The sequence below is a fragment of the Volvox carteri genome (genome assembly GCF_000143455.1).
Source record: "Volvox carteri f. nagariensis unplaced genomic scaffold VOLCAscaffold_56, whole genome shotgun sequence".
NCBI lineage: Eukaryota > Viridiplantae > Chlorophyta > Chlorophyceae > Chlamydomonadales > Volvocaceae > Volvox > Volvox carteri.
Genome location: NW_003307599.1, coordinates 887,317 through 909,972, shown reverse-complemented (window position 1 = coordinate 909,972; position 22,656 = coordinate 887,317). Strand labels below are relative to the sequence as shown.

Here is a 22,656-nt window from a genome sequence, read left to right as displayed (position 1 = left end):
CTTCTGTCTCTCTTCTGCCTCTCTTCTGTCTCCCTGTCTCCCTTCTGTCTCTCTTCTGCCTCTCTTCTGTCTCCCTGTCTCCCTTCTGTCTCTCTTCTGCCTCTCTTCTGTCTCCCTGTCTCCCTTCTGTCTCTCTTCTGCCTCTCTTCTGTCTCCCTGTCTCCCTTCTGTCTCTCTTCTGCCTCTCTTCTGTCTCCCTGTCTCCCTTCTGTCTCTCTTCTGCCTCTCTTCTGTCTCGCTGTCTCGCTGGCTCTCTGTCTGCGTGCATCTGTATGATGACCTGTATGATGTGTGGGACAGGGGGGTCATATCTTCACCCGTTGCCGCTACCCGGCGAAACCCTGCCTTTCCCAGTGTTTCGGGACACCCTCATCCACTCACCCTAGCCGACTTCTCCGAATTCAGTGGATCGTTCAGGTTCAGCACCCACCGCCGGCATCCAACGGAATCTGCCGGATCAACGGCGGCTCAACTCCATCCTTGAGCAGCTCGCAGGTCTACTTTAACCCAGGTCACCACCGTCCATCGACTAGGGGTACTCTTGCTTTCCACCAATCGGAAGGAATTGATGTAGCTGCCTGATTAAGACACAACCCCAGCGGCATTATCGCAGTATGAAAGCACGTGCGGAACACGGCTTGCCGCGCCATGCCTTGCCAGGTGCTGCAAGCTAAGAGCGTGCTGCTGCCTCTACCACATTCTAATAGTTGGCAAATGGGCAACAGCAACAGCAACAGCAGCGGTATCGAGAGGGAGGGACGGCCGCCGCTGAACTACCTCCCTCCTTCCTTCCCGCGCAGCAGGGTGCAAGGCCCGACTGCGTCGTATTGTACTCCAATGCAGTGAAAGAGTGACCGTACGGGGCGAGGGAAAAACATGCGCCAAGGCGCAAACGCCCTCTCCTCCCCCCCACAGCCTCCCCAGATAGGAGCACGAGTGCTACTACTAGTGTGCTTTAGCATTCATGCATGCCCATATCCGTGCATTTGGGCGCGTCTAGGTAATGTTGTTTACATATCTGTTGTTGTATCAATCGAACACCAGCAGGTGCTTGTAAAAGGAAAGGTACATCGACGCGATGGAAATCTACCATGGAAATAGCCTCCCTTGCCCACGTCACCTACCCTAGATGCAAACAATACATATCTGTCATAGGTAAGGAAAAGGTGTCAGAATTCGCACAACAACAAAGAAACTGAACATCATAAGAAAAAAAGAAGGCCCTGTGCGAGCAGCCGGCCATCACCACAGCTGCTGTGCTGTTGTGCCGCATAACATACATCAGGCCGCACCACATCCATCGTTGGATGCCGGTAGTGGGTGCTGAACCTGGGAGGTTCACTGAATTTGAAGATGTTGACGACGGTGACTGGATGAGGGTGTCCCGAAATACCGGGGAAGGCAGGATTCCGCCGGGTAGCGGCCACGGGTGAAGATATGACCCCCCTATCCCACACATCATACATCAGGCACCCAGGCGCCATGTGAGCTGGCTTACTGACGGAGCTGGGGTGTGCCTAATTAGGCAGCTGCGTGTGGCCGGCGTGACAAAGGCCTTCAGAATACCGAAACGTGACTCGAACTAACCAAGACATGTCACAAACGACAGCAAGCAAGTGTTTTCCCGCCTCCGCTATGTCGGTAAAAACAACGGATTCAAAATCTAAAAAACAGCTTACGTTACGACCCAAAAAAGAAGTAGGTAGTTAATAATGAAGTACGTCTTCCCAAAAACCTTTATCATCAATAACCACCGCCACATAGACAGCGCCACAAGTTGCCCACTGCGATTCGGCCGATGGTCCCTGAGGCTTGTCTGGATGCCTAAAGCTCAACCTTGCTCAATACTAGAGATTTAAGCCGACCGTGATATATATAGGACAGTGGGAGATAAGAAGCCGCAGAAATTGATGGTTGCTGGATCCGTAAAAGGATCTGAGCTACGACGAATTGCTTTGAGGGCGCGCCAAATAACCACATTGCGCAAACGAGAGCCGAATTTGCCACATTATACTTAAGAAGTCCCTTCACCATTTTTTTGCTGAACACAAAACCGAAGATTAACCTCCCGCTCTGCTAAATGGTATTGTCGCGGTGCCCTCCCAAGGACGCCCAAAGGCCATATTCCGACGCACATCCACCATGTCACAAAAAAACATCGCACCATCGTCACCAACACCGCCAACCCCATATCCAATTCATATTCATCCGCATCATTCCTCAGGATCACCAAATTAAAATCAAACATCATCGTTAAGCTTTGTCAACCAACTGGAACCGCCACAACTAACACCTTTTGACTCGTGAGCTCACGAGCTCATTTTCCCCAACAGGTCCAGGACCCCATAATGACGCAGCCGCAATAGGCGACTGCCGCAGTGTTCATTTCCTAAATCCCTTCACATGTGCTTCTTTCAACTTTCGCTGCTCTCTCCACACGGCTACCGTTAGACCCCGCCATACAATCCCCGAAACCAAATCGACTCTTTCCTTCCTGCGACTCGCAAAGTCAAAACCACATTTTCTTAGACCTCGAAACCAGTACGTGCACTAAGCCTTGAGGTGTATAGTATAGCTTGTGTACTGTGCAAAACCCAAAAACGTGCAACCCCAAAACTGCGGCAAAACCTGGCAGCTGCTCACCAGACGGCAAACAAGATGTGTTTGAGACGTTCACGCACACGCACAACCGGACCAAGTAAACCACTCATTCCTCTCCACGACAGAAGAACAAGTATCTCGGGAGACTGTGGACCACCACAGCATCGCGAGGTGCGCAAATACATTCTAGAGAGACGGATATGGCAGCAGTTGTACAGCTGAAGAGGAAACAAGCACGCGTTTCCCAGCAGCGCACTACCCAACACAGAAACACAAAGAGCCCCCCCGAGAACAACACAACAACAGACCAGGACAGAGCAGAGCGGCACCACCAAATCAACCGGCTCCCAAACAGAAAGATATACACACACATATACACATATACATACACACACACACACACACACAGAGAGAGAGAGATAACTCATGTGACCTCTACCCGACTCCCTGCCCCCCTGCATATGGCACGGCAACATCGGCAATCCTCACAATGTCTTCCAAGTACAACAAAAGTAATTGCCGTACCGTCTGGCATATAGATGGTGACATGACTGATCTAGTCAAGTGGCAACACGCACCGCCGCCACCCGCGGCACCCGCAACCCGGCCGCCGAGCAGGGCACAACCGTTCCACCACCTATCTCCCGAAAACCAGCTAAGCCTCAAAGATTGTATTTCCTCTGGTGCGTGGGTGTGGGTGTGGGTGTGGGTGTGGGTGTGGGGACCCCTACCCACGAGGCGGCACCAGAAGGATGGGAGCAGGGCGCGACCGAAAGCCCGATACCCCGTCTAATGATTGATTGCCCCCCTCCCTGCAGGACTCGCCTGATTACCTCCCCACCTCCCGTCCTGACTCGCCCGCCCGTCCTGACTCGTGCAAGAGCGATAGGGCAGCGCAACAAGGCCATCCTGCTCCTCCCCTCGGCGTTTATGTACCAGGTCCTGCCTGACAGCCCCGGCCGCCGCCTCCTTTCCCCTTTCAGGTGTGCGAATAACACGCTCCTGCCGTACACACACCCGGCAGGCCTCGGCTTGCGTGACGATATTCGGAACACACACACACGCAGACCCACACAAACACAAGGGGGGAAGTACCGGGCCCTCTAAAGCGTTGGTCGTGTGGGTTAATTGGGCAATTTGTAGGGTTTTATTTAGTTTCCAATTTTGTTTTCTACGCCCCTACATTATCACTGCCAAGCCAACAGCAAAAAATCCTGTTCTCTCGGCGATTACGCCCTCACCATCAGCTTGTTCCTGCTCCTGCTGCTGCTGCTGTATCAACAAAAAAACGTTCTTCTCAGGACCGCATGAACCGCGCAGGTGCAGAAAAGATGCAACATAACGAAACATAAAAAGCCACGCAGCACAGCACAGAAGCGTGTGCGGCCTCTGCCTGCTTGACTACCATCCTGTAATACCTGTAATACCTGTAAAACCACCTGCATGCATGTGTACGAGCAACCATGGCAACAACAACAACATTCAGCAACCACCCAGCAACATTGATATAATATTAATAATACCAACAATAAACAACGGCATTAAAGGAAAACTCAGAATGACTCACAACGGACAACTCCTTGAGCTTGCCCATCCGAAAGAAAGAACGCCTGCGCCGTTCTACCCGAAGCACCGCACGGGACGCGACATGATTTCAACAGTCCTCGCACCGAAAACTTCTCCTCACCTTCCTGTATGGGCCATTCCAGTCTCACAAGATGTGCAAAACATGCAATTGTACGGACACGACATACAGTGTACGAGCATGACAATGACAACCCCAACTCGACTTCATTGCACTGTACGTCGTACACGGCGGATTGTTGTAGTTGTGGTTTCGGCTACACATTTGACAGAGGACGCCACTCAAGATTGCGACGGACGGCCTACACACCCCAGGGCCACACGCCCGCGCACGCGAGTACCAATCCCCCAATCTTCCCTCCAGCATCTGTCCAGCCCACCGGCGCATGCACACTGTTCGCGGGTGCTGCGGACGTGCGTCTGTATGTGCGTGTGGACGTGTATGCGGCAAAGTAGGAAAGGTACCAGTTCCTCAACGCAGCTTGACCAACGATTGCGGCCGCCGTGGTCCCTCTTCCACCACCATCGGCCCTCATCGGGTGGCCGCGGCCTCAGGTCCCGGAGGAGGAGGAGGAGAGGAGGAATAGGAGAGGAGAAGGAGGAGGAGGCGGTGGCGGCGGCGGCGGAGGAGGAGGAGGAGAGGAGGCGGAGGAGAGGAGGAGGAGAGGAGGAGGAGAGGAGGAGGAGGAGAGGTGGAATAGGAGAGGAGGAGGAGGAAGCGGCGGTGGTGGCGGCGGCGGCGGCGGAGGAGGAGGCGGCGGAGGAGGGGGAGCTTTGCCTGGAACACCACGACGCAGCTCTCCTCCGCGAAGCTGCTGCACGTGGCCACGAACGTGACAGGTACGTCCTTTGAAGCTTTGACTATGCCGCCACCGCTGCAGCTGCCGCCTCCGCTGCCGGCGCTGCCGCCGCTGCGCTGTCCTCTACCCTGGGACGGGGACTTGTGAGCAAAGCAACAACCGCTGCCGCCCTCTCAGGGCCTTACAGACCGGTCAACCGCCGCTGCCAGGGTGCTGCTGATGTCAATACCGTGTCGTACTTGCGTCGGGCGCGGGACAGCTGGTGGCGGAGGTCGCGGAGGTGAAGGCGGAATGCAGCTCCCGGGGCAGCTGACTGACCCACAACACGCGCCGTGTACGACCTCTGAGCTGCCTTTACTGCTCCTAAGCCGCCGCCTCCGCCGCCTCCTCCGCCTCCGCGGCTGCTGCGTCCTTGAGCTGCTGGTAGTAACCCTCCAGGGCCGTCATGCAGCTCACTAAACAAGGAGCCAGAACAGGCAATGGAAGACCAGCGGCGGTGGTTACGGCGGCTAAGGTAGCGGCGGAAGCTGCCGCCGCCGCCGCTACCTGTGTCGCCGCTTGCAGATTGACCCACGGAAACGCCGCCGGCCCGACGTCACCGCCGGCATCTGCCGCCGCCTCCGCTGCCTCCGCCGCCGCTGCGACGTGCATGGCGGCAAACGGACCCCAGGCTGCGGTCGCGCTGGCCTCTAAAGGCCCGGCAGCGTTGCCGCCGCCAGTGCCGTACGTCTTGTGCTCCGCCAGTGCTAGGCATGAGAGTGCGACAGTGCTATGCTCATACTCCAAAAAGATGCTCGACAGGCGGGAGATTTCCTGGACAGGGGGACGCAGGGGATAGGGGGCCGGGGGGAATGTTGTCTACCCGTGTGTGTTTCGTGTTGTGTGTTTTCTTTCCATGGTGTGCGCGACGCGGCAACGGCGCGCAGTGCCCGCAGTACGGTAGTCGGATGAGTTTAAGGAGATACGTACACCTGTCCAGGGGTGAGGTCCCCTGTCGGCGGCATTCGACTGCCGGCCGTCTTTCAAGTGCATGTACAGCCGGCAACATGAAAATTCGACTCATTTGGCAGCCGGCGTAGCGAGCCCAGTTGGGTAAATGGCGACCCGCGCGAGAGATAAACATTGGGGAGAGGGAAAGGTGGTGAGAGAGCGCGGGTGGGGAGAGAGCGCGGGCGGGGAGAGAGCGCAGAAGGGAAGAGAGAGCGTGAGGGGGAGAGGAAGGGAAGAAACAGAGCGAGGGAAAGAGGCAGACAAGGTCCACACGTGTCGGGTGTGTGTGTCGAGGGGCACCTGGCAACCACATGAGCGCCAACTTTTGACGGCAGAAAAAAGGGCGCAACGCTCAGGGCTTCCCTCCCTGGAGGGGGATGGGTAAAGTTCAACGTTGGGGGAGCCCTTCCAGCTACAGCCATACACACGGCAACACGCACCGCGAAAGCTAAGGCCCTGTCAGACATCAGCATCATCAGTTCCGCCGCCAACGCCCCGTCCGCCGTCGCCGCCGCTCCCACCGCTGTAGTCGACACAACCACAGCTGCCCTAGTGCCGCTACTGCAAACAGGAGTAGCTACTGCTGCTGCTGCTGCTACTGTAGCAGTAGTTGGGCCGCCAGTAGAAGCAGCCGCGGGCAGACAAGAGCAATCCACAGACGATGTAGATGAGGTGTGCGAATTAACGATGCCGCACGAGTCGTGAATCGCCATGGACAACAGTCCGTGCGATGCTTCCGGGGTGCCGTGTGTTTCCGGCTGACTACCGACAGCGACGGTGACGGACTCGACCGCTGTCAAGGCATTCTGTGTGGCGAGGGCTGAAGCGGCGGCGACGCTGGGATCGCCTGCCGCTTGAAAATCGGAGGATGCCGTACAACCCCATCTGGACTGCTTGTCCAGCCGCTGGGCTCTTCCGGCGGTTGAATCGGTTGGAATGGTCGGCGCCGGCGGAGAGCACACGATGCTAAGGAAGTGTTCCAGGAAGGTGTAGGTGTTTGGTTGGTGCAGGCGCCAGTTGATGGTTTGCAGCAACGTGAACTCGCACCGCTGCAGATCTCGAGCCTGATGGATGGGGTGGGGTGGGGGAGGGGGAGGGGAGGGGGAGGGGCCCCCATGGAGAGGGGAAGGGAGAAGGGCGGAAGGGTTGTGAAGGAAGAGGAAAATTAGAGCAGGTAAGAGGTGAAGGAAGGCTAGAGAGGCGCAGGGGATACAAAGGAGGGTGCGAAGGGTGCAGGAAATCGAGACCAGCGCACGCAGCAGAGGCAGCAGCAGGAGCAGCAGCAGGAACAATGCTAGGCCAGCACTCTACAGCCCTTGAGGCTCACGGTTCTGAAGCTTGGTTAGCATTGCAGCTTGCCGGTCCTTTAATTCTCACCGACAGCACGTCCACAAACTTAACTTCCCATCAAAGACGAGGTGGACTTTACAACCCCACGCCAAATCTATAGTTTTGGTTGCTCTTATGCCCATCCGGCAAGCTAACAATAACCCTGAAATTACCAAAATCCTTAAAACTGCCGTTGTTTAACCTTTGAGAGAAGCTGTACCAGGACAATGATAACAAGGAACTTAGTAGTATTAAAATGGGTAAATTGTGAAAAGGTACATGGCCATCTTCGTCATATGTCGCTGAGGAAGGTAGGGAATTTGCCGTTGATTTGCACTCGCAAGGCCCTTTTCGTCCAACAGAGGCCTACCGGATATGTTCTCAAGTGTATGAGATGCATTTTATCTGTCCTTAGCATGACAGCCCAAGTTCACGGGGACTATGGTCTCGGCCACGACGACGCGGCCGCCGCGCCGACTGGAGCCCACTGACGAGGTGGACATGATAAAGGAATATTCCTACCTACGGCAGTCATTAATATGCCCGTCTACGCACTAAAATCATTCAGGCTCTAGGAAGGAAGCTCACCCCGTACAGATGCCGCCCGCTGTGGTCAACTGCCATGCTCAACCATACAGCGGGACCGAGCTGCTGTACCTGCTTGGTATGCGCGAAAAGCTCGGTCAAAGCAAGCACATCAGAGGTAGCCATGAACCAAAAAGGGGAGGGAGGACAAAGCATGTTCGACAGTCTGAGGCGGTCGATCACCTGGTAAAAAGGTCCAAATGGAATGTACAGATCAGAGGTATAGATCTTTATATTCATTCCTACTAGATACAGCTTGCGATGCCGAGCTGCTTCTTGTTACGAAATCTACATCACGGAAGGTCGACATTTGCATAAGACGTCCGACTTGCATTATTTCGCCCAATTTACCTTAGGTCAAATCTTGACACCACCCTAATTGCCCTTGTTTTGGGGGAAAGGCTAATAGCGCGTGCAACCTTTTCGCGATGTCGTTACCCTGGTAGCACAGAATGTCACCAACAGCACATCGTATCACCGCGGCTAAGAAGGCCGCTTCCTAGGCATCCTACCGCTTGAACCCGCCCCTAAGGACTGCGATGCTCACAGCCCCCGGCGCCAGGGGGCAACTTAAGGAGAACCTGTATCATGGGCCGGTTGTGTGTTTAAGTGCCGTACCTCGCCGTACTTGACTGCCACAGACAAGCATGCCAGCGTGACCAATTGAAGCAGTCCATTCGGAAGCGGCACCTGGTGCATCCCACGCAGTAGGAGGGTTTCAGACATGCCGCCGCGAGCGCTGAGGCACCCGAGTGACGGTAACTTGATATTTCCGCTAAACACCTTCACTCAACTAAGCATATAGGTACACGTACGCACACACATGCACATGCAGCTGTCCCAAACCCCTGCCTGCCTCTCATCCACCACCCTTTTCCGCTCGCCTACACCCTTCTCGCATCTGTCCTCCCCGTGTACCGGGGAGGTACCCCCTCCACACGCACACATATATACACACCTCCCTGCCGTACATTCGCACCTCAGATGCAGCTATAAACCGGTCCAGTACGGATGTGGCCGTGAAAAGCGTGGACAGCTGCAGGCCCAGGGCCACAGACACCTCCCGCATCCAGCCAACCATACGCGCACGGTACGAGGCAGAAAGCAGAGGGCATGGCACCGCTATGCCGCCTCCGCCTCCGCCTCTGCCTCCAATGCCACTTCTTCCAACGGCCAAGCCAGTATCCCATGGTGACGTATGCAAGTCACCCCCGACGGGATTACCGTACAGTCGTACTTCTGCCTGTTTACGGAGATCATGCCTTTGGCAAGATGAAAAAGTAAGGAAGCGGTCAGCATGGAAAGCAGGTTAAGGGAACGATCCGGATGGAGGGCTGCGGGCTGTCCGTAACTCGCGAGGGGTTGCTTTCTGTGTGCGCGCCTGTGCGAGAGGACCGAACCTCCCAGCCTTCGGGGAAGAGGACTCGCGTACGCGGTTCCCAATCATGCCCTACGTATACCTGATGGGGACATGCGGCCACCACGCAAAACACACAACCCTACCGACTCCAACTCTTCGGATATCCCGGACGGAGAAGTAAGTACCAATGGCCCATACCCCATAACAAACCTTCCAGGCTAGGGCCCTTCGAACCAAGCCCGTACCGTGACAACCGACCACATTCATTCCGTTCTCCCTCACGCTCGATGCGATAAGTGATCCCCGTTATCCAAGCGGATTTTCCATCAAATTTGCACATGCTCGAGGTGTGTATGTGTGTGTATGTGTATGTGTGTGTGTCTTATGTGTGTATGCGTGCACGCGTGTGTGCGGCACAAGAAGCGCGACGAGAGCTCGGAATGCCGCATGGCGTTCGGTGGCGTCCATGTGGTTTCGGAGTCTACGTTGCTAGGGACCGGAAAGCTGGGGAGAAGAGGAATGTTTATCGCGATCCATTGCTCCGCTCCCCAGGATTATGATAGCTGGCGGTTTGCGTGAAGCTAACAATGAGCATTTTGTTGTGGGAGCGTGTCCCGGTTGCGCGGTCGCGGAAAATTCGCAAGTGCTGTTGTATGTAATCGCTGACAGGGTGCGCATGCGCTTAACGAGGCGCTTGCCATGCCGCCTTGCGTCTGCCAAAGGGCGTTATACTTTGAGCAAGCGGCATTACCATACCTTATGATGTCATCATCGCGCGAGAAGCCGGCATAATAACTTCGGTAGTCCAAGCGAAGGCGGCGCTCATGGCCGCTGCACGGGTCGTGCACCTCGCTCCCCAGTGCAACGCCATCACCCATTTCAAAATCGTCCAGGCCGTCCTCGGTGCACAATAAGTTTGTGCAATCGCTGAAACATGCTCGGGTCGGCGAAACTTCGCTAATCGACCCGCAATCGGGGCTTTGGTGAGCCGAATCATGTTCAGCAAAAGGTTTCAGTAGTCCATCAGCCTGTCCATAAGAGACATGAATCTCATTCATCTCATCGGGCATGCTCGAAACGCACCTCAATTGCAACTTCTGCATCTCGGCAACTGCCGCTTACGATGCGTACCTTCACAGTAGGTGAGCTTTGACTTTGCATGACCATAATCATCAAGAGCTTTGTACCGCTTAATGATCCTGCTAAGGGTTTTGTAAGCAACGCCAGATGCAGCACACTACCGGTATTGTACCACTCTAATGTGGCACATAAGTTCTGCGAGAAACTTACACAAAGGATTAATCGTAGATTATAGCCTACCAGTTTAACGATATTGTTGCATGAAATGCAGGAATTACCTCCTTCCGTTTCTAACGGCATACTATCGTTTAGCCCCGAATTTGCTTCGCTGCAAACAACAGCTTGTTGCACATTTCTTGCATTTTATCATTAAAATAACTTGTCCTCGTTAGTGATGTATAAATCAAATATTGTATGTCACCATTCAAGTCAGTTTTTCCGTCCGAGAGGAGGGCGGAAACCAGCTGGGCCGGAAGCAAAATGTCTGCGTGGGAGCTTTCAATTGTCGATGACTACATCTGCCTAATAAATATATATTGCACATGTATCACTCCAGCAGCTGTCGTTTCCGACATTCACGACAACACCAAGGCGCTGGACCCCTGCCTTCTCTTCGTGACCAGAGACCTTCTTAAACATCGACATTCACTAACTTTCATTTTATGCTAACAGCCAAAGAAGTGGTGCCTTCGTTTGGAAAGGCTCGGGGGTAATCGAGAGGTACTGGAGCGGCAGTGTAGGGCGGATGCTGAACTGCCTTAACAGAAGACAAAACTTAGGAGTGTTTAAAAGAAGTTATATTACAGGGAAAAAAACCGCTATATTTTTACAAAACCTTAGCCGTCGGTGGGGGGACTAACATCATCCCAGTACTGTCTTTCTTGCGAACAAGTCGCACTCAGCTTAGGCTTTCCTGCAAACTCCCAGATTGCGTCTCCAGCAAACGTGGCGTCACACTCCTAAGCTGCTATTCGACTTACGGCTATATGTGCCGTAGGAAAGGGCACCGGATTGCGTTGTGGATGTGTCAGCTGTGACAGGGGTTAGGAAGTCGTTTCTCAGAGAAGTTCAGGTAGCGCACCCCACTTCGTTTTAAGACTGGCTAGTTTTCCGTTCATAATCAAGAATATACTCTCTAAAGGACATACAGCTCAGAACTTGTTGGCAACCCCCGCAGCACGTGTTGCGGCGTCACTCTTTATCATCCGTACTGTCCCTTCCAATTAGTCACAGCAATGGATGGGACACATACAAGGATGCCCTCCAGGCCGCACATTTAACATTAAACATTTTACACAATACATTTGTAAAAAGTGAAAGAAAGTAGTATGAAACCTTGAATGGTTGCCGAGAGTGATAAAAAGTTTGCTAAGGGACGAGCGAACGCTTGTTCGGGCGCGAAGCAGGACCTGGGCTGCGGGCCACACATGGCCATACGAGAGCCAGGCAGATCCTTCACGCTTCTACACGTGGAGAAGTCCGGGTCGGAACCGGTGCCACCTAGGCAGCCAAGGGCCGGACAAACAACCTGCCATCGCTTTGATTGCGCGCAGGGGCTTGTGTATGCGCCACACGACTTCCCGGCGACATGCAGTATACCCTCCCACACATACACATAAAGTCGGATGGGGTGAATGGATCAGGGTGCCCCTCTAGCAGGGGAGAGCAGGGAACTGCCTCGGGAAAGGGGGGCGCTGGTGAAGCTTAACCACCCTGTAACGACATACATAAACATACAGATGGACTTCGGGACGCACAGGAGACCGGTTTCGAAGCCACTGTGTCAGCAATCGCACACACGGCGGATCCAGGATCTTCCAATAGGAACATTACATTAGCTTTTAAGCGAGGTGCTGACAGCAGGCCGATTCTGACCATTTTTGTTAATGAACGGAACGCACACGCGGCGGCTCCACACGTCAATCCCTATCCACATGTCGCACACGTGCACACGTCATCCTTCATGTAGTACGCGTGCACACGGAGGTAAAACATGTGTGTGTGTGTGTGGGGGGGGGGTATATTCATATATATATATATATATATATATATATTTTTTTTTTGCACACGCGGGCGGGAGATATATGCGCACTCTCATCATCAGCTCCGAAACCTCACATCGCCGCGGGGTGCAACCCAGTCCCCCGAAATTCGACATGGGCAGTAGGCCCCTTCTATCCTCCCTTCATCTCTTCTCACCTCTCCGCTACCTCACCTCTATTTCCCTCCATGACTCATTTCCCTCCCCCTGCCCCTGCCCCTTCCCTCCTTTTCCGTTCCTCTCCCTCCCTCTACAGATTGTATTGGGCCACCAGGCGCTTGCAGTCCGGGCAAGTTAGGCGGTTCTTGACGGCCGCCACCCCCGCAGTGCTGGCTCCGGCCTTGATCAGCAGCTCCGCAATGTTCTGCCACCCGGACAGCAGCGACACCTGGGAGAACAGGGAGAGGGGGGAGAGGGAGGGAGGGGGATTATGTGGCGATGCCTAAGACAACGAAACCACTGCCCCGTCGTCGAAAGCACTAATGCCCGGGGGGATGAGGAGGAAAGGGAGGGAGGAAAGGGAGGGAGGAAAGGGAGGGAGGAAAGGGAGGGAGGAAAGAGGTGGAGGAAAGGGAGGGAGGAAAGGGGTGGAGGAAAGGGAGGGAGGAAAGGGGTGGAGGAAAGGGGTGGAGGAAAGGGGTGGAGGAAAGGGAGTGGAGGAAAGGGAGGGAGGAAAGGGAGGGAGGAAAGAGGTGGAGGAAAGGGAGGGACGAAAGGGGTGGAGGAAAGGGGTGGAGGAAAGGGGTGGAGGAAAGGGGTGGAGGAAAGGGGTGGACGAAAGGGGTGGAGGAAAGGGGTGGAGGAAAGGGATGGAGGAAAGGGATGGAGGAAAGGGAGGGAGGAAAGGGAGGGACGAAAGGGGTGGAGGAAAGGGGTAGAGGAAAGGGGTAGAGGAAAGGGGTGGAGGAAAGGGGTGGAGGAAAGGGACGGAGGAAAGGGAGGGAGGAAAGGGACGGAGGAAAGGGAGGGAGGAAAGGGAGGGATAATCCGCCCGCTTATCCAAAAGAGGTTAGCTGATTCGCGGGGTTACATCTGGGCCACACCCAGGCCAGGCGCGCACACCGACCTGCAGCGCCGTGAGGCCGCTCTTGTCCTTCGCCTCCATATCTGCCCCAGCCTTCACCAAAGCCTGAGGGCAAGCAACCACCGCAACCACCGCAACAACGGCACCAAACCGACAACGGCACAGAAAGTCAATACGAACACATCCACATGTCATCTGTATATTTCGGCATCTGCTTTGGCCTGTATATATATATTATACTATAGTACTATACTATATGTACTGTAGTACTATACTATATGTACTGTAGTACTATACTATAACATATATATAGGCCTGTATATATAGGCCTGTACATATTGGCCTGCTATACCCAGCAGTTTCACGGGGTCTCCGAAAGGGACGAAGAATGATCTGGTACCTTCACCTCGCCGTTCTGCTCACCGCAGGAATCTCGTTGGGAGGGTACTTGTAGTGTCCGGCACGCGCAATGCAGAGCAGCGGGGTATCGCCGGCTGCATCTCGCTCATTGGGATCGGCTCCCGCTCGCAGCGCCGCGTTCACGGCGCCCAGGTCCAACCTCTTGACGGCGGCCCAAAGGGGCGTCAGACCCGCCTCTGTTTCACGGAGCAAAACACGGCACGGAGCAAAACACGGCACGGCACAGCAATGCAACGATCAATTCCCCCGCCTGCTTACTTTCCCCCGGGCAACGCATGTGGACCCAAGGACAGGGAAAACATGTCGAGCCCCTCAGAAATCGCAACAGAACCCCACTCCACGCCGTGATCCTTTCCCACACCAGCCCAACACCAGCCCACCACACACGCCCCTGACCCTCCAGTTAACCACTTAGGATAATGAAAGGACGTCGGAAAGGACCTAAACCGGACAGTACTGCTGCTGCTGCCGCGCACAGTTTCACATATCGCTACCCATATGAACGAAAGTGCGATTGCGATTGCGACTTTGACGGTTCCTCTTGTTTACTTCTGCACGGAAAAGATATTCGCCAGGACCGACCTGGCTGGGACATGAGCGCGGAGACTTTGTAGACGTTGATGGCGACCTGGGACAGTGCCTGGCGAACTGGGTTGTCGGGCGTGAAGGCGGCATGTACGGAAACCGTACGGCACCGTTTTGCTGCGGCTGAGGCCTATCGGGTGGCGGCAGGGGAGGCGCCGGCAAAGAGGAGTCAGAGCCGGTCCGTGGGGGCCGTGGGGGACATCACCACCGGATGCGCCACCGGGTGTAGGATAAGAAATATCTTTTAGATTACTTAAGATTGCTAATAAAAAAGACTTGACGACTTCGCTCTTTTCTGTGAACCCTAGCTCTTGTCCCAGTGCCGGGGGCCACAGTCGTTTCCAGTCCACCACCCCAAAGTTTCATCATGGCTTCATGGACTCAGGTCCCTCGGGGACCCCGTCCGTGCTTTGATGCTTCCCGGAACTTCTAGTTCAAGTTAAAATGAGCGTAGAGCTTGGATGGTTTGTTCGGGCTGACCGCATCGCACCTCACTCCGCCCCAGGCCACAACACGGGTGGTCGCAGCGGTCTATGGTAGTTGTGATGGTGGAAAGAGCACTACTGGTAGAGATGGTAGTGGTGGTGAAGATCCTTTGATTAGATATGTCATCGCTGGAGACTTCTCCAAGGGACTGTTATGCCGCCGAGGCAGGCGTGCTGCAGCGCACGGGGATTTGTGTTCATGGACACAGATGTCCTCGCCGACTTATACCCCAGAAGAGCCCAGCGTGTTATATTTGTAATATAAATTGTTCTTCGAATGCTTATAAAGGACGGAGTGTCGTGAGGGCCTGGACACCCAGTGGTTGAAGGTCCAAATCATCGGAGGTCCAAAGGGCAAGTTGTGACCTCACCTGTTGGCTGCGCCCGACGCAAACAGTGTCCTTCGACCGGCCTCCAAGGAGCACACGCGACGACAACGACTTGAACGTAAGCATGATGGATATACTTGCAGCAAAGACCCTGAAAGCTTCGGCGTATAACGAAGTACTGTTTGACAAGTTTGACAAAATTACTGTTCCCGACTTTACGGACGTCTCCTGCGTGCGTTACTGCATGTTATAACATTTTTGATACAAGCTTCTCGAGTCTGTACGGCCCCGATGGCTCATGAGCAATCCGAGCTTCAAAGGAAAAGAAAGAAAAAAGAGAACGAAAAGAACTATAGAGTACGTAGCAGAACAGATGCACAAGTCACGGTCCTGAACACTAGTTTTCGTCAGGGAACCGATGGTTTCGGTCTCGGAGCAATGCTAGTCAGGATACCGGATTGCAAAATCCATACCAGGTAGACAGGATTGGAATCAACATTGCCAAGTTTCGAAGGATTCGTCTCTTATCCACTCCTCTCCACTGCTTCGCCGACACACACGGTTCCGTTAAAATAGGCTCTGTGAACCCTTTTCCAATCATATGGTAATTGTATATACTGCCTGTTTAATTTGGTAAGCTGGAATGGCAGAACCCTTTGTTCAAGCAACGTCGCGACTGGCGCAATGCTGCGCATTGCTGGCCATTGGGTATAACCTTAAGCAGAGTGGCATACTCAGTACAAGCGATGGCGAGGTACGCCTATATCTTTTCCTTCTATCTTTTACCCTTCTAACCGTGATCTCCCATAGCATTGTGTGCCTGTGGACCCGGTCTTCATTCTGCATACCCGCCCCCTTCCTGTTGCAGACGGCTATTCAAGTGGCCACGACACTAACATTACCCTCCGTCATTCTCCAAGCCTTGGGAAAGTAAGCCTTGGGTGGTGCACCGCGGCCTTCAGGCGATCTGTGATGGGCAGTGGCAGCGACCCGCGGGGTGGTGGGGGACCGCCCACACGATCCTCTATTGGTGCAAACCCAGTACTGCTTAAACAAAGTGGCTGCTTGCACTTTTACGTGCGCACTTCCTTCGGAGTTCAAAATAAACATAACCCTCGTTCTTCAACGAAATCCCCATCTCGTCCTGCAGTGGTCCCCCCCTGGACTGGGGAGCTGCCTCCCTCGTGGGCGTGGCCGTGGTGTGTGTGGGGGCACAGCTGGCAGCTACCTGGTAGGGCTACTGGCTGTTTGGGGAGGACGAGGGGGAGTTAAAGGGTTTCGGAGCTTAGGGGCTTATGAGTTAAGATTGAAGGCACACATGCACTGGGTTTGGGGGATTGTACGCCAATGCAAAATCGTCTCAAGCAACTACCCAGTAAGGAACATACGGGCTAACCCTGCATGTGCCCTGAGCGTGTGTGTATTGACTTTAGCAACCCCCCCGGTCACACCAGGCTGTACGTGGCCCAGCGATCTGTACGGGAACGTGCCGTACTATCAGGGGCTGCCACGGGGCTGTCGCTTAGGCTGCTAGGCTACCCCTTGGCTGAGGTCTTTTTGGGAGGAGCGTCGGGGGGATGTACGGCAGCATCAGCTGCGGTACAGAGCGTGGCCCTCATGGACTTGGTCAACCACATCACAGGTGTGTGTCTGTGTGTGGGGGGGGGTTGAGGGGAACCATTGGCGAGTGGAGTAGATACCAGACAATAATTTATATATGTATATATATAAACAAACATAATATAAACAATTATTCACCCGCCCCCTGCCTCTCCCCCGCCCTCGCTCTTTCCTTCCGCAGTCTGGGTTTTGTCGTACATGTTGTTTGCAGCTGCCGGCCCCGCCTTCCCCGAGAGCTTCAAGCACGAGGAGGGGGGGGATTACCGCGGGCAGTGGCGGGGGCTGAAGAAGGAGGGTCTGGGGGTATATACGTGAGTACACATGTGTCTGAATGTATGTATGTATGCACATGGGTGTGTGTTTGTAAGGGAGGTATTGGGGGGAGGGGGTTCTAGCGGGTTCGGGGTTTGGGGGGAGGGCGGCGGGTGGGGTTATCCCCCGGCGTGCGCGTGCCGTAGCGTGTGAAACTCGCAATCCGCTTATGCGCTAGGAGGGAGGCCGGGGGGGTTTGAGTTCAATAGGGTAGGTGAGGTGTAAGCCGATAACTTGACAAAAACCACTCCGTCTGCCGTCTTTGCGCCGCGTGTGCACTCTACGCCACAGGTACGCCAGCGGTGCCCGCTACGAGGGCGAGTGGCGCAACAACGTGAAGGAGGGGCGAGGCGTGTACTATTTCCCAAAGGCACGAACAATACGTACGGCCGATAACTGTCGTACGGAAAGAGTACGGCAGCAGTAATAAAGCACTTTTGGGGACAGGCCGCCGGTTTTATCCCTGCTCGCCCCTATCTTTTGTTGTTGCTGCTGTTATTACATTTACTGCATTTTATTGGTGGTCTTGCGAGACAGCTGGTGGAGCCGAGCGGTGGTTGTGGCGGTTGGGGTGGTTGGCGTGGTTTTGGATAAAACAGACTCATTGACCCGCCCTCCGGCCATCCAAGCACCCAAGCACCTTCGTCGCCCGTTCCCGTGTCCCCCTCCCCCCTCGTACCCTTTCCACCTCGCCCTCTCGGGGGGCCTGCTTTTGCCCCCACAAGCACCGAATCTGTTTGCTTTTCGAAAATTCCCCTCCGGCATTATCCGCCTCGCAGCTCCTTCCCCGATGGATGGGACCCTTTCCTTAACTTTTCATCGCTTTGATTCCCCCCTCCTGTCGCTCCGTGATTTTTTTGATTTCCCGCCCGCCTTCCCATCCCCCGGGGGCTTTCCCGCGGCCCCCTCCCCCCGCTGAAGGGTGGCGTGTATGAGGGCGAGTGGAGCGCGGGCTCAATGAGTGGTCTGGGCGTGCGGACGTTCAGCACTGGCCAAGTCAAGGTGAGCAATCAACAACGCCGCCGCGCACTTCTGCCACCATCGTCAATCATTAATCACTGGCCATCAATCATTATCATCGACATCATCGTCATCATCATTATCAACAACCATTATCAACATCACCGCCGTGGAAGCCAGCACTTGGTCCTGTGGACATCCGCACAGCTGTCTCATCTCGCTTCTTGCGTATAATCCCACACTCCACCTCGCGCTCCGAAGCCCTCCCTCACCCCCTCCCCTCCCTCACCCCCCTTCCCCCTCCCTCACCCCCCTCCCCATACACACACATGCGCACACACCTTCCCGAAGGCGGGTCGTTGGCGCGACGGGCAGTTCGAAACCCCCCTGGAGCTGTGGCAGGTGGCGCTAGCGTCGGATGGCGCTACAGCCGTGGCGGCGGCAGCTCGCAGGTACGACATGGTACGGCATACGAAGAAAATGTTTCCACTCTCCATATAACGGAAGATGCGAATGTGGGGGGGAGGGGAGGAGAGGTGTCATTGCTCCAGGGAAGGAGCGGACCTTCCGTACTGGGTCGAGGCCCGTTAGGGGGCCTCGAACCCCATAAGGCCCCACAATCTTCTTACCCCGCTATGTATGTAACCCCCAAACAGATTATCGACTCCCGTACGGCACAAAACACACATCCATGCAAAGACAGACGTGACAGCATCCTCCGGGCGGGCCCCACTGGCAGACAGCTTTTCTCTTCAGGGGCTTAGGGGCTTGTTTTGTTTCCTTTTCACCCCTTCTACCCCGCCCCACCCCGCCCCGCCCCGCTGTCCGTAAACCCGCCTCCTCCGCCGCCATTTCCACCTCCCTTTCGGCCTACTCTACCTCCACCTGCTCATCCGGTCCGACTCACATCAAACCCTTCATCCCTTTCACACCCACTCACAGAGTGGAGGTGGGAGGCGGGCGGTGGGTGGATGCCGTACACATGCTGGCGGCCCAACCTACCTTGTGGGCCTTACTGGCGGGTGTGGTCTTCAACCTGGCTAGGGTGGGTGCGTGGTGGTGGGGTGTCCCTAGGGGGGAGTTGGGGGTTCGAACGGGGGTGTGTGGGGGGGAGGGGGAAGTGAGATTTGTTTGGTAGGTTCGTTGGATATACCGCACATGCGTCTGTGTTTTTGCTTGGTGGCGGTTTCCACCACCCTATGCCGTTCACACCTCGTACATACCGCCGTACATAGCGGCCCTTTCCGTGCCCCCCGTGTTTGGCCGCCCCCCCCCCTGTGTGCCCCCAAAGACAAAGACCGCTGGGACCAGAAGCCACTACCCACCCCACAGTCATGTGACCGCCGTTGTCAAAGGCGGTTGGTACTTTTGGTGACGTCGAAAGTAAAATCTGGGTCATGGGTTTAACCTTAGGGTTTGTTTGCATCATCATCAAGCACCATGTCAAGGGATTCCCCCTCTTCCCTTTCGGACACTTGCCGTACTCCCCCAGGTGCCCCTGCCCACCTCCCTGAACCTCATCACTGCCGTACTGGCCCAGGCCAACACCCCCTTGGTGTTGCTGGCCGTGGGGATCACAGCACCGCCCTTGCTGGCGGCTGCTCGGGTGAGTTGTGAGATATCTGTCCGTCTGTCTGTCGGTCGGTCGGTTGGTCTGATTTGTGCGTGTGCGTATTTTGCTGTTTATTTATTGGTCAGAGCGTGGGCGTGAGTTTTAGGGTTTTAGGGAATTTTAGGTTGGGTTTTAAACCCCTTAAAGCTTAAATGAAGTTGTGAAAACCTCCCCAATCAGGGCCTTATGCAGCACCACCATCAGCCCCAGCAGAACCAGCCGAAAGGCCATTCGGCGCAGAAGCAACTCCTGTCTGACATTGTCCGGCTCCTCGGCGCGAGGCTGCTGGTCTCGCTGACGGTCGTTCTCAATTTGTTGGCCATGATTGCGGCGGGTGGCGTCGGCCGTGGCGTCGGCGGTGGAGCCTTCCGCGAGGGCGCGTCTGCACTGGTGCCGCTGGCGGCTTCACTCATCGCGTTACTGGCGCCGGTGCCGCCTGAGGTAGGTGTGAGGTTTTAGTGGGTTTTACGCTGTTCAGAGAAACAGGTTTTAGGGTTTTAGGAGGGGAAGGGGCCCGGAAGGGACAACTGGGCTGTGGGAGTGGAGGAAAGGGTGTATATGTAAGGGAGAGAAAATACATGCGCTCACCCAGCTTTGCAATTCTGCACATCGTACGGTTGGGTGTTGGGATTATACTGCTTTGGGGTTTAGTGGGTGGGCGGTATCGAGCTCCTTGCTGTAGAGCTTTTTGCATTAGCCAGACAGCTTTTTGGGGGGCTGAATACTCCGTCCAGGTTCTGTCGACCATTCTGTATTGTTTATGGATACTTGTCCACTTGTGGAACAGCATTCATAAACAATACAGAGATTGTCCAATATTGTTAGTGTACGCGGTTCCACCGGTGGAACCAACTTTGGCAAACACAGAACACAGAAGTGAGTAATTCATGAACAGCAAAAATACTAACGAAACATAAGAGTTCGGCAATGAAGTTGCACCGCCACCGCTACGCAGCCAGCGCCGCACCCGCCGTCACTACTGACGCCGCCACAGTGTCCACAGCGTGTCGTACAGTTACAGTACGGCTGTTTAGAAGCCGATGGCACTACCACCATTTGTTTATATACGTTATCCGGTCAGATCGGTGTGATGGGACAGGACATACAGTCGTGAACATCGAGTAGATCTCCTCTTAGCTGAGGTCAACTATTTGCCAACTGACAACTGCTTACCGAGGTATGACGTGGTTGATTGTGTGATCGGGTCGTGCCGTACTGCAGGCAATTGCCAACGCGCGTCGCTTCCGTCTGAACGAGTCCACCGCCACGGCCATCACCGCTGTGTCGTACTTTATGTGCGTGCCGCTGATGCTGCTGGCCGGCGTGGCGGCCTGCACCGCTGGCTTAGTGACGGCAGCACAGCCGGCTGCCACAGCTGCCGTCACCACCGCTGATGTACGGCCGCTGGGCTTGTTCACACTGGGGGCTTTGGCCGCCGTCAGCGCCGCCGTCAGCTATGTGACGCGGTCTTCATCGGAGGAAGCGGAGGATCGTCGAGTACGGATGGTGTACACCGGGCCTGTGGAACCAGCGATGTCATCGCCATCGCCACCGTCATCATCACCATCGTCAGCATCGACAGCAACGGTGGCAGCTGCCATGTCCGTTGAGGACGCCAGTGCGACGCCAGGTGCTGCAGGAACAGGGAGCCAAGGCGCATTGGGATCTGGTACGACACCATTGCCGTCGGCGTCAGCAGGATCGGGGGCCGTTAGTGATAGCGACAGCAGCGGTGGCAGCGGCAGCAGTGGGTCCGGCTCCAGCACCGCCAGCGGTGCACGGCCGAGGCTGCCGCCCGCCAAAGCGACAACGGTGACGGTGTCATCGTTGCTGCCGCTGGGCGCCTCGTCCAGCTGGGCTACAGGACGAGCGCTCTGTTGTGGCGGTGTACTACGAAAAGCTGGCCCAGTCGCTTGCTGTTCAGTGGCCATACACGGCAGGTCGTACACTTCAAGGATTTCAGTGTCATGTAGCGGACGAGCAGGTCCAGGTCTTTGCGCTTTGCGACACCATAACCACGCTGCGGCCTCCAGGGCGCCCGGGGGTCCTGTACGGCAACAGCATGTGGAATCTGGCCAGCGTGTAGGTCTGGGGTGTGGAGGAGGCAGGGCCGAGGACTCAAACAGCTTACCTCCCAGGGCTTGTGGTGCTAGGCCGTTGCGGCAGGCCTACGGGTTGTTGGGGCTCGGACACGGCATGTTGCTCCTTCCGCGCATGTACGACAAGGCTGTGCTGCCGCCACCGCAGTTGCGGCAGTTGCCACAACTGCGGCAGATGGCGCTTGGTGGCAGCGGCGGCGGTGTCATCATACGGTGACACGGTGGGGAGCGTGTAGAGGAAAATAATACAGAGCCCGCAAAAATATATGCACGATTGCAGTTATTCTCGTACATGATGGGCTGTGTACGGCTGTCGTACTTGTGGTTTGGAAGACCGGTACCGGGGTTCAGGGGTGTCATGAGGACGTGTTATGTGGCGGGCGGCAGATGGGCTGGCGGTGGCATGGCAACTGTATCGAGTCTGTGGCGTGATGAGGTGCGCTCTCTCCTACTGCATGCACTGCACTGTCCTGTGCGTGGTGAGAGGCGAATGCCCGCCGCCAGCGCCACCAGGCGATGAATTTTTCGTACAAGGAAGTTCGTACAGAAGCTGCAAATGTTGTAGCCTTGCTTCTTGCAAACCCTTTAATATTCTTTCGCCGTTCTGAGGGGCTGCGGGCATGTGACAGACAGACAGATAGACGGACAGACAGACAGGCAGGCCTCAATTGTTGTTCATTTGTGCATTTACTCTGGGGTTTACGGGGGCCACAGGAGCCGCAATTCTCAGCTTGTTTGGATGGAAATATTAACATATGTGTACAGCGCTGCCTCAAGTCAACAGGACGCCCTGGAGCCATTGAAGCACAGCATATACCAGCAGCAGATGAAAATGCGGCG

General features: G+C 55.3%; 3 protein-coding genes across 3 annotated transcripts; 1 reads left to right on the top strand and 2 right to left on the bottom strand.

Moving 5' to 3' along the window:
- Positions 1–5,348: 5,348 nt before the first annotated feature.
- cycd1.4 (D type cyclin) lies at positions 5,349–10,307 on the bottom strand (the record flags this gene model as incomplete). Its single annotated transcript, XM_002955941.1, has 7 exons — positions 5,349–5,798; positions 6,276–6,342; positions 6,672–7,039; positions 7,893–8,072; positions 8,508–8,579; positions 8,848–9,151; positions 10,006–10,307. The coding sequence occupies 7 exons, from the start codon at positions 10,305–10,307 to the stop codon at positions 5,349–5,351; spliced, it is 1,743 nt and encodes a 580-aa protein (XP_002955987.1).
- A 2,313-nt stretch (positions 10,308–12,620) lies between these two features.
- VOLCADRAFT_107046 (uncharacterized protein) lies at positions 12,621–15,569 on the bottom strand (the record flags this gene model as incomplete). Its single annotated transcript, XM_002955940.1, has 6 exons — positions 15,256–15,569; positions 14,890–15,033; positions 14,397–14,529; positions 13,818–13,990; positions 13,437–13,499; positions 12,621–12,758 (listed from the first exon to the last, which is right to left on the bottom strand). Exons 1-6 carry the CDS (start codon positions 15,337–15,339, stop codon positions 12,621–12,623), a joined length of 735 nt encoding a protein of 244 aa, XP_002955986.1. The 5' UTR covers positions 15,340–15,569.
- Positions 15,570–15,856: 287 nt separating this feature from the next.
- Positions 15,857–22,033, top strand: VOLCADRAFT_96981 (uncharacterized protein; the record flags this gene model as incomplete). Its single annotated transcript, XM_002955999.1, has 12 exons — positions 15,857–15,967; positions 16,082–16,143; positions 16,364–16,444; positions 16,668–16,855; positions 17,015–17,144; positions 17,437–17,557; positions 18,067–18,147; positions 18,457–18,557; positions 19,048–19,150; positions 19,598–19,711; positions 19,898–20,158; positions 20,939–22,033. The coding sequence occupies 12 exons, from the start codon at positions 15,857–15,859 to the stop codon at positions 22,031–22,033; spliced, it is 2,448 nt and encodes an 815-aa protein (XP_002956045.1).
- Positions 22,034–22,656: the final 623 nt, after the last annotated feature.